Source organism: Nematolebias whitei, chromosome 8, assembly GCF_014905685.2.
Source record: "Nematolebias whitei isolate Nwh7 chromosome 8, NemWhi1, whole genome shotgun sequence".
Taxonomy (NCBI): Eukaryota; Metazoa; Chordata; class Actinopteri; order Cyprinodontiformes; family Rivulidae; genus Nematolebias; species Nematolebias whitei.
The window spans coordinates 45,543,416-45,557,625 of NC_056505.1; the positions used below are offsets into that span (position 1 = coordinate 45,543,416).

Sequence of the window (14,210 nt, forward strand, 5' to 3'; positions counted from 1 at the left end):
ATATATATATATATATATATATATATATATATATATATATATATATAATGTGTGTGTGTATGTATATGCATACATACACATCTATGCATACATATAACACGCATGCTTATGTACATGTATATGTGTATGTATGTATGTGTACATACACATACATAAGTGTCTGGGGTACCGCAGATTGACAAGGCTCTATTCTTACTGTACGGGGAGGAGATGAACAGTCTGAAGGTTTGAAGGACAAAGGACTTCCTGAATCTGTCTGTGGAGCAGGAATGGGACAGCAGTCTACCACTGAAGGAGCTCCTCTGTTTCACAATGGCGCCGTGCAGAGGATGATCAGCATTGTCCATGATGGATAGCAGCTTACTGAGCGCACTTTTCTCTGACACCGATGTAAGAGACTCCTGCTCTGTTCCAAACACAGAACCAGCTTTCCTCATCAGCCTGTTGAGTCACCCTGCATCTCTCCTCTTAATGCTGCCTCCCCAACACACAACAATAGAGAAGAGGACACTTGGCTACCACAGACTGGTAGAACATCAGCAGTAGTTTTCTACAGATACTGAAGGACCCAAGACTCCTCAAGCTAATCCTCTTCAAATTAATTAATATAGGAACCAGTGATCAGAAAATAGATGATTGGTCATATTTGACAATAAAAGACCAAAAAATAAATGAATGAACAAATTAAAAACAACAAATTAAAAAGAAACAAATGCATCAATGAAAACACAAACTAGAGAAATTGCATTTCCTGTGACAATGCAGAACTTGGCACTGGCTAGCCACTCTTTCAATTTGCGCGTACCTCGTCTCAATGTCACTTAGTCGTGGAGAAACAGCTGAAATTAGCTTAAAATATGCTGAAATGCAGCTGAAATGGAAGAACGAGCCTAAGTTAGCAGAAAAAAGCAGAAATAACACATTTGTTGAATTAGGTTTAATTAAGCAGAAATTAGTTAATAAATTATGAAATGTGCTAAAAAGGCTGAAATTAGCAAAAAATAGCTGACAAGTATCCTGATGATAATCCAGGTAGAAAAATCTAAAAAAGGTAAATCTGGTCCTCTGGACATTCAAAAAACAAAACAAAGTAAAACAAAAAAAAGTAGAAATGTTTCGTCTTTCATCCTGAGGACTTCCTCAGTCTGAGGTGCTGTCTTCAGCTCAGTCTCTTAAATAGCACCTTCTCAGAGTGGATCAACCAGTTTTGCTGCTGGCAACCAAAACCTCACATGCTCACATGCTCAAGAAGGACCATCAGCCTAACAATGGATCATTAGCACACTGATGGCTGTTTACTGTTCACAGAGGGCTGAGTGATACTAGCAATCACAGCATTGTAAGAGGGGGACAGTTGAACCTGGAGGCCTCCACCCCTGTTTAATGATGGACGATTTCTTTTCACAATGATGGCCTCCTTTACTCCTCTCTCAAACCATCGTTCCTCTCTGTCCAGGATGTGCACATCTTCATCCCTGAAAGAGTGACCGCTGGCCTGGAGATGATTGTAGACCACAGAATCCTGGCCTGATGATGTTGATCTTCTGTGCTGGGCCATCCTTTTGGCCAGTGGCTGTTTAGTTTCCCCGATGTAAGACTGATCACCCTCCTGACACTGAACAGCATACACAATATTACTCTGTTTGTGCTGGGGGACTGGATCTTTGGGATGAACCAGTCTTTGCTGTAATGTATTTTGAGGTTTAAAAGCCACTGGGACGTTATGTTTAGAAAATAAACGTCTCAGTTTCTTTCATACTCCCTCAACATATGGAATGACCACTGGTCTGGGTCTGGGTTCCTCCTTTTCACCTGTTGCTGACTGGAGTCCTGTTTGGGTTTCTTCTCTGCTTTCAGGAAGGCCCAGTTAGGATATCCACATTGCTCTAGAGCCTGTCTTGTGTGGGATTTCTCCTTCTGCCTGGCTCCTGAGTTAGTGACCACTAACTCACTAACCACTAACTTCACTAGTTCACAACAAAATTGTCTCAAGGCACTTTACAGAAACATTCACATATATTTAAAAAAAAGCCAAATTAATAAAGTTCTCTGTCTAAGGAAGCAGCAGACTCATTGAATCTTCACTTTGTTCATATTTAATCTACTGAAGAATACTATTGAAATGAAGACAGCTGGACATGGACATTTAGGCTGTAGTCCCAGATATTATCTGTAATTAGAAGGGTTCAAGTCCAAGTGTCAAAATGCAGATTTGGCGCTCTAGAATTACTGAGCTTACTTAAAAAATAAAATTATATTAAGAAGGGTTAGAAATTCTGAAAAATAATGCACAGATTTTTGGTTTGTGACTAATTCAAGTGACAAGACTGTCTTTGTGACCTAATGTGAGGAAATTCAAAACTCCTGCAGACATTTTGAAACATTTTGGAGATGTCCTCGCAAATATTGTTGCAAACTGGTCACTAGGTCTTAGCTCAGGAAAATATTGGCTTTGTTCTGATATTTTAAATGTGGTTCCTGGAGGTTATAATCAGACTAACTTAAAAACTGTTCAGCCCAAATATGTGAAAATAAGTTGTGAAATATGTAGAAATCAAGAAAATTTGTCTTTTAAACAAATTATTTATTGTTTTCAGTTTACAGAAACACACTTGTAGTTCAACCAGTTCTAAACAGACAAAACAACAAAAACAAACGTAATTCATACAGGCATTCTTCAGAAGGTCAGTGGTTTAGTTTCTTGCCAAGTGGGGGCTGGGGTGGGGCTAGTTCTAGAGTTTTGGCCTGTCCAAACACTAACTTTTTTATTAACAAAAACATCCAGGCCCTAATATAAACACTGAATTTCAAATTAGAATTGGCCTTTTCCCCCTCATTTCTTTTACGATTCAAGCATCACAAAAACATTTTACCCTCTACATATATGTACTGTATTCACATTTTACAAAAAAAATAAAAATAATAATCACCGCATATACTGAATAATAGGTCCCGCCTTGGATTGATCTAACAAACCTTGAAACAAAACGTGTCTTTTCTCTTCTCAGTATTAAATTTTTATTTTTTAATTTCAAGTGTGATGCCTTCAGGGACTCACTTGATGAAGGGGAAAGATTACCATCTCTGAGGACATGGGATATGAATGTTATAAAAAAAAAAAATTTTTCATTAATTTCTTGTTTTCCTCTTTTGATTTCCATCTTTAGGAGTTGGCTCATGTTAACAGTGGTGGTGGGGGGAGGTGTGGTAGTGGTGGTGGGGACCTTGTTGGGGTAAAGCAACAGTAAAGAGATGAATTACGTTGCACAAAGACAATGAATACGTCAGGTCGAGATGCGTAACATCTCTTTAAATGTTGACATTTGATGCATACACGTACAGTTTTATACAAGGAAAAGAGTTTTGTTTTGTGGTTATTTGACTGAATCATTATGCTTTTATAACTTTCATTAAAGAGGCTCTGACCGTGTTGAATAGTTAAATGAACAGCCTGTAAAAACCCTAAACACTGCAAAGATGGAAAGTAGGAAACTGTCTGGTTACGATATTTAATGCCCAATCTGCTCACACACCCCCGACAAATGTTGCGTCTCGTGACGAGCTCCAACTCAGGGAAGGTGGAGTCACTCCTTTTGAAGTGAACAAAACTGAAGGTGTTTTTTATGCTCAACTGTTTTTGCACGGGCAGTAATTGTATATCAAAATGGGAAGAGAAGTTGAGTTGTCAACAAACAGTAAGTGTGTGTGAGTGTGTGTGTGGGGGGGGGGGGGGGGGGGGGGGGGGGGGGGTGGAGAGGTCTTGGTAGAAGAGGCTTTGGTTGCTGCAGTGTGGGAGGGGTAGAGGTGGTTCATAGAGTCCAGAGACGGAAGTAGTAGTGTTGATTATGTTGTTGTTGACAGGTCTAGAGCTCTTCAGGTCTTTTATGATCGTTTCCGCCGTCCTTCCAGGTTTCTGAAGTTGGATGGACGGATCTTCATCTCTGCAAACTCAATCGAGTGCTCATGGCCTTTCCAGTGGAACCAGTTCACACCCTGAAAAGACCAACAGAAACAGGAAACGTAAAGTCACGCTTTGGTCAATAATTAATATTACACAAAGTTTTAGTCATGTCTAAAAAAGTTTAATCTGGTCCTCTGGACATTCAAAAAGCAAAACAAAACAACAACAACAACAAATGTAGAAATGTTTCGTCTCTCATCCGAGAGACTTCCTCAGTCTGAGGAGCTGTATTCAGCTCAGTCTCTTAAATAGCACCTTCTCAGAGTGGATCAACCAGTTTTGCTGCTGACAACCAAAACCAGCTGATCACATGCTCAAGAAGGACCATCAGCCTAACAATGGATCATTAGCACACTGATGGCTGTTTACTGTTCACAGAGGGCTGAGTGATACTAGCAATCACAGCATTGTAAGAGGGGGACAGTTGAACCTGGAGGCCTCCACCCCTGTTTAATGATGGACGGTTTCTTTTCACAAAGATGGCCTCCTTAACTCCTCTCAAACCATCGTTCCTCTCTATCCAGGATGTGAACATCTTCATCCCTGAATGAGTGACCGCTGGCCTGGAGATGAGTGTAGACCGCAGAGTCCTGGCTTCATGGTATTGCTCATCTGTGATGGCTCAGCACATAACAGCAACACCATCAGTCTGAGGAGTCCCAAGTAAACTGTTTTTCCCTCTAAGCAGTACACTCTTTTAGTGGACCAACCAATTTGCTGGTTTTGCTGGTGACTGATGAAGCCCTTCAAATGGAGGGTGCAAAAACGCTCTTATCTGCTGTGCTGTATTGCTCGATATCTCACAACTGTATCTTGTCCTTTATCTGTATCTGCTGGACTTTTGGATCTTCTTGTCTTTTGGTATCAACAAGTACAGAGTGAACTAAGTCAGAGAATGTATTTAAGTTTTTTGTGTACAGGACATGAACTAACAGGGAGCTGCTGGTGTGTGTCCCACCTGATGACAAGATCACCAGTAAACTGGAACGGCAGAAGAAAATAATAAAACAACTCCATAAAAGGACTTCCAGGAAATGAAGACATCAGTTTGAACTAGTTTAGACAAAGAACTGAAAGAATGCGTGACACGTTTCTGGGTGGAGCTTTTGTGTTTAAATACAGGAGAAGCTGAAGCTCCAGTCAGACGTGTCTTGGTTTTTTCTGTCTCTGTTGGTTTGGGGTAAGAGCGTCTCCTTTCAGCTGAAAGCTTTAATAAATGTTGGTAATACTTTTTAACTTGAATCTCTCTGACTGATTATTGTGTATTTTCTCCATGTATCTCTGAACCAATGAGGAGAACATGTGAATAGGCTGAAAAGCCCACAGCTCAAATTAAATAAACCAAAAATCAGCTCTAAAAATATAAACCATAAAAATCTTATTAAAATTAACAGTTATTTTACCACAGCAAAATCATAAAATCATTAAATGTGTATTATTGAACATCAGATCTCTTTCCTCTAAATCTGAACAAAGGTATTCACAAATTGAAAAAGAATGTCTTGCAAGTGTGTGGGCATGTGAAAAGTTTTCAAGATACTTACAGGGTATGAAAAAGTTTTGTCTCCAAACAGACCACAAGCCGCTTGTCCCACTAATAAACTCTTATGATTTGGACAAAGCACCAATCAGGTGTCAAAGACTCCTGATGAGGCTGATGAAGTTCAACGCAGAAGCGTGCCATGTACCAGGAAAACCAGTCATTGTGGCTGACACATTGTCACGCAACCCTTTACCAATCAGTGGTGAATCAGACACAGAAGATGATGTCAGAGCATATGTACAGGCAGTGATTGAAACTAGGCCGATAACAAAAGACAGATTGGATGCCATCAGACGAGCCACCTGTCAAGATGCAGATTTACAGACTGTATGTAATTATGTCAGTAATAAGTGGCCTGAAGAACCTTCACAGGTTCCCAACACCCTGTGGAGTTTTTATGCTGCCAGAGCTCATCTGTCGACAACTGATGGTCTACTTCTGTATGACGACAGAATTGTTGTTCCAGAACTACTGCGTCGACAGGTGTTGTCACAGATTCATGATGGTCACCAGGGCCAAACTAAATGCAAACTTAGAGCCAACATGTCAGTATGGTGGCCAGGGATTGGACGAAACATCACAGAATTGGTTAGAATGTGTAAGTTTTTCCAAGAAAATAAAGCATCTCAAAGAAAGGAGTCTTTGATTCCAACACCTCTGCCAGATGGAGCAGGACAGAAGGCTGCAGCTGACATTTGTGATCATAATGGGAAACATTACTTGGTTGTAGTGGATTATTTCTCACGAGATATTGAGATTGCACATTTATCTTCCATGACTAGTCAACAAGTCATTTCCCATTTGAAAAGCATCTTTGCTAGATGGGGGATCCCTTTTGAGCTGATAACTGATAATGGAACGCAGTTTACATCAGTTGAGTTCAAGCAATTCAGTGCAGCATACAACTTTAAACATACATCCAGTCCACACTACCCCCAGGCTAATGGAGCAGCTGAAAGAAGTGTTGCAGTGGCAAAACATATTCTGAGACAGCCGGACCCGCATTTAGCTCTTTTAAGCTACAGAGCTACTCCTCACACGGTGACAGGATTGTGCCCAGCACAACTTATGATGGGAAGACAGGTCAGGACAACAGTTCCCATGTTGTCAAAACATCTTTCTCCAAGTCAAATAAACTATTATGCGGTTCAAGAAGTAGATAAGAAAACTAAGGATTCGTACTGCTATTTCTACAACCGACGACACTCTGCTCGACCATTGCCTGAATTACAAGAGGCTCAGGAAGTGAGAGTCAAGTTGGATGGACAAAAGAACTGGGGGACTTCTGCAAGGGTTATTGCTCAGGCACCAGAGCCCCGTTCTTATTTTGTACAAACTGGAAATGGACATATCACTCGCAGAAACAGGAGACATATTCATCTGGTGCCAGAAACAACACCAGAGACTCAGTTTAGAGAGACTACTGACCCAACATCTGGTTTGGTGCGCAACTCAGATGCTATGAATTCTACACACACGCAGGTTTCTGATGTTGTTATTCCACCGTTGAGCCCGAAACCTGCAATGCAGCAAACCTTGTCTGGGAGAGTTGTCAAACCTCTGGTCAGGCTCAAGGATTATGTTATGACTTAATATTTGAACTTCAGTGAATGAATGAAAAAAAAAAAAAAAAAAGGAATGTTAATTGTGTAATTTTACAAGGTTCTATGTTTTTCACCTGTTGTAGGAGTTATATCAGCATGTTGTTTCATTGTAAAACAGGGTTTAAATACTGAAGAAGTCAAAAAGGGGGAGATGTAATGTGATTTACTAATAGTCTTGTTTAGTCACTAGGGGGCACTGCAGGATAAGACAGGGACATAATGGATGAGGATGGAATGCAACTAATTATATAACACCTGTGGATATAACGAGGGGTACGTAGTTAGGGAGAGAGCTAAAGCTGTTGAAGACTGACAAATAAAGTTGCTGAATGAAAACCCATGGAGAGTGACTTGACTTCATGACACCTTGTTGGTTAATGAACTGATAACTGATCATCATATTGATTTATTCTGTCTGACAGAAACTTGGCTACAACAGGAGGATTTTGTTAGTATAAATGAATCCACTCCTGTTAATTATTTAAATGTTCATGTTCCTAGAACAACTGGCCGAGGTGGAGGAGTAGCTTCTATTTTTCAGTCAGGATTATTGATTAATGCCAAACAAGTTATTAGTTATGATTCTTCTGAATCACTGTCTCTTAGTCTTTCTCATCCAAAATGGAAATCAGAAAAGCAACTTTTACTAGTTGTTATATATCGTCCACCAGGCGCTTACTCTCAGTTTTTGTCTGAATTCTCAGAATTCTTAACTGACTAACTATTAAATACTGATAAAATCATCATAATGGGTGATTTCAATGTTCATGTAGATGTTGAAAGTGATAGTTTAAGCATAGCCTTTAATAATTTAATAGACTCATTTGGTTTTACCCAAAACGTCCGCACATCTACTCATTCTTATCATCACACTCTTGATTTAGTTCTGACCTATGGTATAGAGATTAAGGAATTGGTAATAGTTCCTCAAAATCCTATTCTGTCCAACCATTTTTTAATAACCTTTGAGTTTACATTAAATGACTACACAGTCACTGAGAGTAAATTTCATCTCAGCAGGTGCTTATCAGAAAATGCTGTAACCAAATTTAAACAATCTCTTCCATCAATGTTTTCCTCTGTCTTGCAGAGTATTGCATCAGAGAACAGTGACTTAGATCATCTAGTTGATCATCTTACAACTTCAATACAAACTTCACTTGATAAAATTGCTCCACTGAAAAAGAAAGTAATCAATCAGAGGAAACTGGCTCCTTGGTTCAATTCTGAGTTACGTACTTTAAAGCAGGCATCTATAAACCAGGAGAGAAAAAGGCGCTCTACTAATGTTGAAGAATTTTATTTAACTTGGAAAGATAGTCTGCTAACATATAAAAAAGCTCTCCGTAAAGCTAGAACTTCATATTACTCATCTTTAATAGAGGAGAATAAAAATAACCCTAGGTTTCTGTTTAGTACTATTGCTAGACTAATTAAAAGTGCCATTTCTGTTGAACCATGTGTCCCTACAACTATAAGTAGTGATGACTTCATGAGATTCTTTATAAATAAAATTATTTCAATTAGAGAGAAAATTCAAACCATCATTCCTTCTACTATCTCTAGTCCCCTGTCAAATGAGGCAACTTTAAAAATTTCACTAGAGCCTGATTTATGTTTGGACAGTTTTTGTCCTGTTGAGCTCTGAATTGTCAAAAATAATAACCTCATCCAAACCATCCACATGCCTGCTAGATCCCATCCCAACCAGACTGTTTAAAGAGGTATTTCCCCTAATTAATGTCCACATTTTGGATCTCCTTAATTTGTCTTTAATGGATGGTTATGTACCACAGCGCTTTAAGGTTGCTGTAACTACAAGCATGTCTTAAAGACATAAAAACCTGGATGACCCTTAATTTTCTCCTGTTGAACACAGACAAAACTAAGGTTTTGGTTTTTGGACCTGGGCACCTTAGGAATTAATTTTTCAGTCTTTCTCCCTCCTTAGATGCATTAATCTGTCTTCCAGCTCTAATGTTAAAAATCTTGGTGTTATTTTTGATCAGGACATGTCTTTTATCCCCCACATTAAAAACGTTACTACAACTGCCTTCTTCCACCTGCGTAATATCACTAACATTAGAAACACCTTATCTAAAAATGATGCAGAAAAACTGGTCCATGCATTTGTCACGTCTAGACTGGACTATTGCAATGGTTTATTATTTGGATGTCCAAATACTTCTTTAAAACATCTTCAGTTGATCCAAAATGCTGCTGCCAGAGTCTTAACTGGAGTTACTGGGAGAGATCATATCTCTCCAGTTTTAGTTTCTCTCCATTGGCTCCCTGTCAAGTCCAGAATAGAATTCAAAATCTTACTTCTAACCTACAAAGCCCTCAACAACCTGGCTCCATCTTATATTACAGATCTTATTGTTCTATATTTTCCTAACAGAGCACTTTGCTCTCAGACTGCAGGTTTACTTGTGGTTCCTAGAATTTACAAAAACAGAATGGGAGGCAGATCTTTCAGTTATCAGGCTCCTCTCTTGTGAAACCAACTTCCAATCTCTGTCCGTGAGGCTGACACATTATCCAGTTTTAAAACTAGGCTTAAGACTTTCCTTTTTGATAAATCCTATAGTTAGGGTCGGCTTGGGTTTCCTGAGCTGTCCCTTAGTTATGCTGCTATAGGCTTAGACTGCTGGAGGACAAACTGACCACAATTTTCACTCTGCTACTGTCTTTACTTACTCTGCTCAACCTGTTTTGTATTTGTAATTATTTTTTCTGTCCTTAACATGTGTTGTTGTTGTTTTTTGCCTTTCAGATACACCTGGACCTATAACTGGACCTACCATTCTGTGTTCGTCTGTCTCTCCTTCCTGTCCTCTCAACCAGCCGGTCAAAGCAGATGGCCGCTTGTCCTGAGCCTGGTTCTGTTGGAGGTTTCTTCCTTTTAAAAGGGAGTTTTTCCTTTCCACTGTTGCCACTGTGCTTGCTCAGGATGGGAGACTGCATCGAAGCCAAGATTCAACTTGTCTGCTGGATTCCTTAGATAGAGAACTTTTCTAATTGGCTTTTATGTATGTGAATGTTCCTGTAAAGTGCCCTGAGACAACTTTGTTGTGATTTGGCGCTATATAAATAAACTGAATTGAATCGAATTGAATTGAAAAGTCTGAGTTGTTGTGCTGATTTTCCTCAACAATTTTGGAGCCGAAACCTGGGATACTGGAGAAGGACGATTGGTATCTGGAGAAATGGACATCAACATGGTTATTCAGTGTGATTCCACAGGGCAGCAAACAGGTAAGAGGAACTATATTTATTCTCTCTGTGGCGTTGCACTGAGTGATCGTGTTGTAAAAATATTTTTGTGAGTAGAGATTGAGTGTAAAATGTTTTTTTTTTTTTTTAAGTAATATATCGGTTGTAAGCTTGTGCAAGGATTAGAAAATACAAGTTGTGATTAAAAGAGGCAGGTCGGGGACCTGGGCTAGGGGTCTGGGACCCCTGTGTGAGTCAACGAAGTTGGGAACTTCTGTCAGTCGGGAGTAGCGCCCCAAACTACTTCCCGGACGCGGGGGAAGGTAGCCAAGTTGGACTGAGTTTTCCTGTGGAACGTGGCTGCCCACAAATAAGAACAAGAGTTGACCACACGTTGTAGGGTTTCTGGGGTCTTGTCTTACATGTTGTGTTTTCCCTCATGTTTGTCTGTCACCCCCCAGCTTTTCTCCTCCTGTGTTCCAGCACTGTCGCACCTGTGTCTAATCCTAATCACCGCAGGTGTCACTCATTTCACCTTGTTAGTGTCTGTATATATTCAGCCCCTTGGTGTCTTGTCAGTGTCTCTGGATTGTCCTTGTCCTAAGGCTTCATGACCTGTCTCTGGTCGTGCCCTCCAGTAAGTAAGTTAGCTGCCCCGTCAGCATTTTGTTTTGTTTATTTAATTAATAAACTAATTTACTTATTTACTGGAGCCTCTTTCGTCTTCCTGCACTTTGGGTTCTACATCCGGAAGCCGATCATGATAGAATCCAGAGACCAGACAAAACCCAGCAGGAAGATAACTCTTTTTGAGTTCCTGGCCGGTGCGGCAGCGAAAACTGCTTGGCGTGAGGAGGAGAGGAAAAAGACTTTTTACCTAGGTACGCGCCTGGCTTTTAAAACTGGGTCTTTTGCCTCACCACCTCGCCTTTCTTCACCTTCTCACAGAGCGGCAGCTCCTCGCAACCCACCTCCTCCCCAACCACCTCCTGCTTTCCTGGAGCAGTCTTCAAAGGGAGGGGGGCAGTCTGCTCGGACTCACCGCAGGAGGAACGGGCGGCGGAACCGAGCCGGCTCCACCGAACTCCAGCACGTCCCTCCTCAGACGCAACCCAGTCCATGCCCATGTGTTTCCCTTCGTGGGGGGGAGGACGTCGCACCTGTCGCTGGGGGGGGAGGAAGCTGTACACCCCTGTGTACCTGTTGCCGGGGGGAGGAAGCCGTACACCCCTGCATACCTGTCGTCGGGGGGGAGGAAGCCGTACACCCCTGCGTACCTGTCGCCTGGGGGGAGGAAGCCGTACACCCCTGCGTACCTGTCACTGGGAGAGAGGAACTCTGCAGCCCCAGCGATCTCTGGGGGAGGATGATTGCTGTGGAGGATGTCATCTCCAGGTACACCAGGGCTGACAACGCTGACAGCTCGCCTGAGATGTGGAAGCAGTTCCGGCGGGCATGGATGGAGAGGCGCATGCTGCGCTTGCTTCTGCTGGCTCCTGCCCATCCTGGTTCTCCTCTCAGCTCACCTCCAGCTGATCTCTATCCCACACCTCCAGCTGTACCTGTGTGGTCTTCCATGCCAGCAGTTTCAGCACTGGACCCGCAGGTTTCCGCACCAGCCCAGGACCCGCTGGTCTCCGCATCAGCCCAGGACCCGCTGGTCTCCGCACCAGCCCAGGACCCACTGATCTCCGCACCAGCCCAGGACCCGCTGGTCTCCGCACCAGCCCTGGACCCGCTGGCCTCCGCACCAGCCCAGGACCCGCTGGTCTCCGCAGCAGCCCTGGACCCGCTGGCCTCCGCACCAGCCCTGGACCCGCTGGTCTCCGCAGCAGCCCTGGACTCGCTGGTCTCCGCAGCAGCCCTGGACCCGCTGGTCTCCGCACCAGCCCTGGACTCGCTGGTCTCCGCACCAGCCCTGGACTCGCTGGTCTCTGCACCAGCCCTGGACTCGCTGGTTCCCGCACCAGCTCCTACCATGCTGGGTTCCGCCTCAGCACCTGAAACGCTGGTTCCCGCACCAGCTCCTACCATGCTGGGTTCTGCCTCAGCACCTGAAACGCTGGGTCCCGCCTCAGCACATGAAACGTTGGTTCCTGCCTCAGCACCTGAAACGCTGGTTCCCGCACCAGCTCCTACCTTGCTGGGTCCCGTACCAGCACCAAAGCTGGTTCCCACACCAGCTCCTACCTCGCTGGGTCACGTACCAGCACCAAAGCTGGTCTCTGCACCAGCTCCTACCTCTTTGGGTCCCGTGTCAGCACTAAGATTAGTTCCCGTGCCAGCACCTAGACAGGTTCCCATGCCAGCACCTAGACGGGTTCCCGTGCCAGCACCTAGATGGGTTCCCGTGCCAGCACCTAGATGGGTTCCCATGCCAGCACCAAGACGGGTTCCTGTGCCAGCACCAAGACTGGTTCCCATGCCAGCACCAAGATTGGTTCCCGTGCCAGCACCAAGACTGGTTCCCGTGCCAGCACCTAGACTGGTTCCTGTGCCAGCACCTAGACTGGTTCCCGCACCAGCTCCTACCATGCTGGGTTCCGCCTCAGCACCTGAAACACTGGTTCCTGCACCAGCTCCTACCATGCTGGGTTCCGCCTCAGCACCTGAAACGCTGGTTCTTGCACCAGCTCCTACCTCACTGGTTCCCGGGCCAGCACCAAGACTGGTTCCCGTACCAGCACCAAATCTGGTTCCCGTGCCAGCACCAAGACGGGTTCCCGTGCCAGCACCAAGATGGGTTCCCGTGCCAACACCGGAGGTCCTCGCTCATCCAGAGGTCTTCGCTCCTCCAGAAGTCCTCGCTCATCCAGAGGTCTTTGCTCCCGAGGCCCTCGCTCAACCAGAGGTCCTCGCTCCTCCAGAGGCTCTCTCTCTTCCAGAGGTCTTCGCTCCCGAAGCCCTCTCTCTTCCAGAGGTCTTCGCTCCCGAGGCCCTCTCTCTTCCAGAGGTCTTCGCTCCTGAGGCCCTCTCTCTTCCAGAGGTCTTCGCTCCCGAGACCCTCTCTCTTCCAGAGGTCTTCGCTCCCAAGGCCCTCTATCTTCCAGAGGTCTTTGCTCCCGAGGCCCTCGCTCATCCAGAGGTCTTCGCTCCTCCAGAGGTCTTCGCTCGTCCTTAGGTCTTTGCTCATCCTGAGGTCTTCGCTCTGAGGCCCTCGCTCCTCCAGAGGTCTTCGCTCGTCCAGAGGTCTTCGCTCGTCCAGAGGTCTTTGCTTGTCCTGAGGTCCTCGCTCACCCTCCAGAGGTTCTCGCTCGTCCTGAGGTCCTCGCTCACCCCCCAGAGGTCCTTGCTCGTCCTGAGGTCCTCACTCACCCTTCAGAGGTCCTTGCCTATCAAGCTGCAGCTGTCCCAGGGGTCTCCTCACCTGCAGTTGTGGTCTCCCCACTGGCCATAAATGGGTGGTCTCCTGGCCGCCCACCAGACCTCTGGCCTGCTGATGGATGGTCGTCAGGTCGCCCCCCCGGATCTTTTGTCCTGTCGTCGAGGGTCTCCTGGTTGCCTGCCAGACCTCTGGCCTGCTGATGGATGGTCGTCAGGTCGCCCCCCGGATCTTTTGTCCTGTCGTCGAGGGTCTCCTGGTTGCCCGCCAGACCTCTGGCCTGCTGATGGATGGTTGTCAGGTCGCCCCCCGGATCCTCTGTCCTGCCGTGGAAGGTCTCCTGACCTCTCACCTTGATTAAGGGGGGTTTAGGGTTTCTGTGTTTTCCCAGGTTCCTATCTGTCGGCTTTTCATTTGTTCCTTCTGTGCCCTACTTTTGTCCTTTGGTGCTCTCCTTTGGGCTTTCAGGGGCCATCACTTGAGGGGGGGGGGGGGGGGGGTGTCCTGTATGGTTTCAGGGGTCTTGTCTTACATGTTGTGTTTTCCCTCATGTTTGCCTGCCAC

The 14,210-nt window shown here is 44.6% G+C and overlaps 1 protein-coding gene across 1 annotated transcript in view; it reads right to left on the minus strand.

The window, feature by feature from the left end:
- Positions 1-3,727: 3,727 nt before the first annotated feature.
- Positions 3,728-14,210, minus strand: part of LOC119413705 (tenascin) — a 159,992-nt gene continuing 149,509 nt past the window's right edge. Inside the window, exon 23 of the mRNA XM_037680760.1 lies at positions 3,728-3,993. Coding sequence (XP_037536688.1) covers positions 3,883-3,993 — 111 coding nt within the window. The 3' untranslated portion in view covers positions 3,728-3,882. The remainder of the gene's footprint in view (positions 3,994-14,210) is intronic.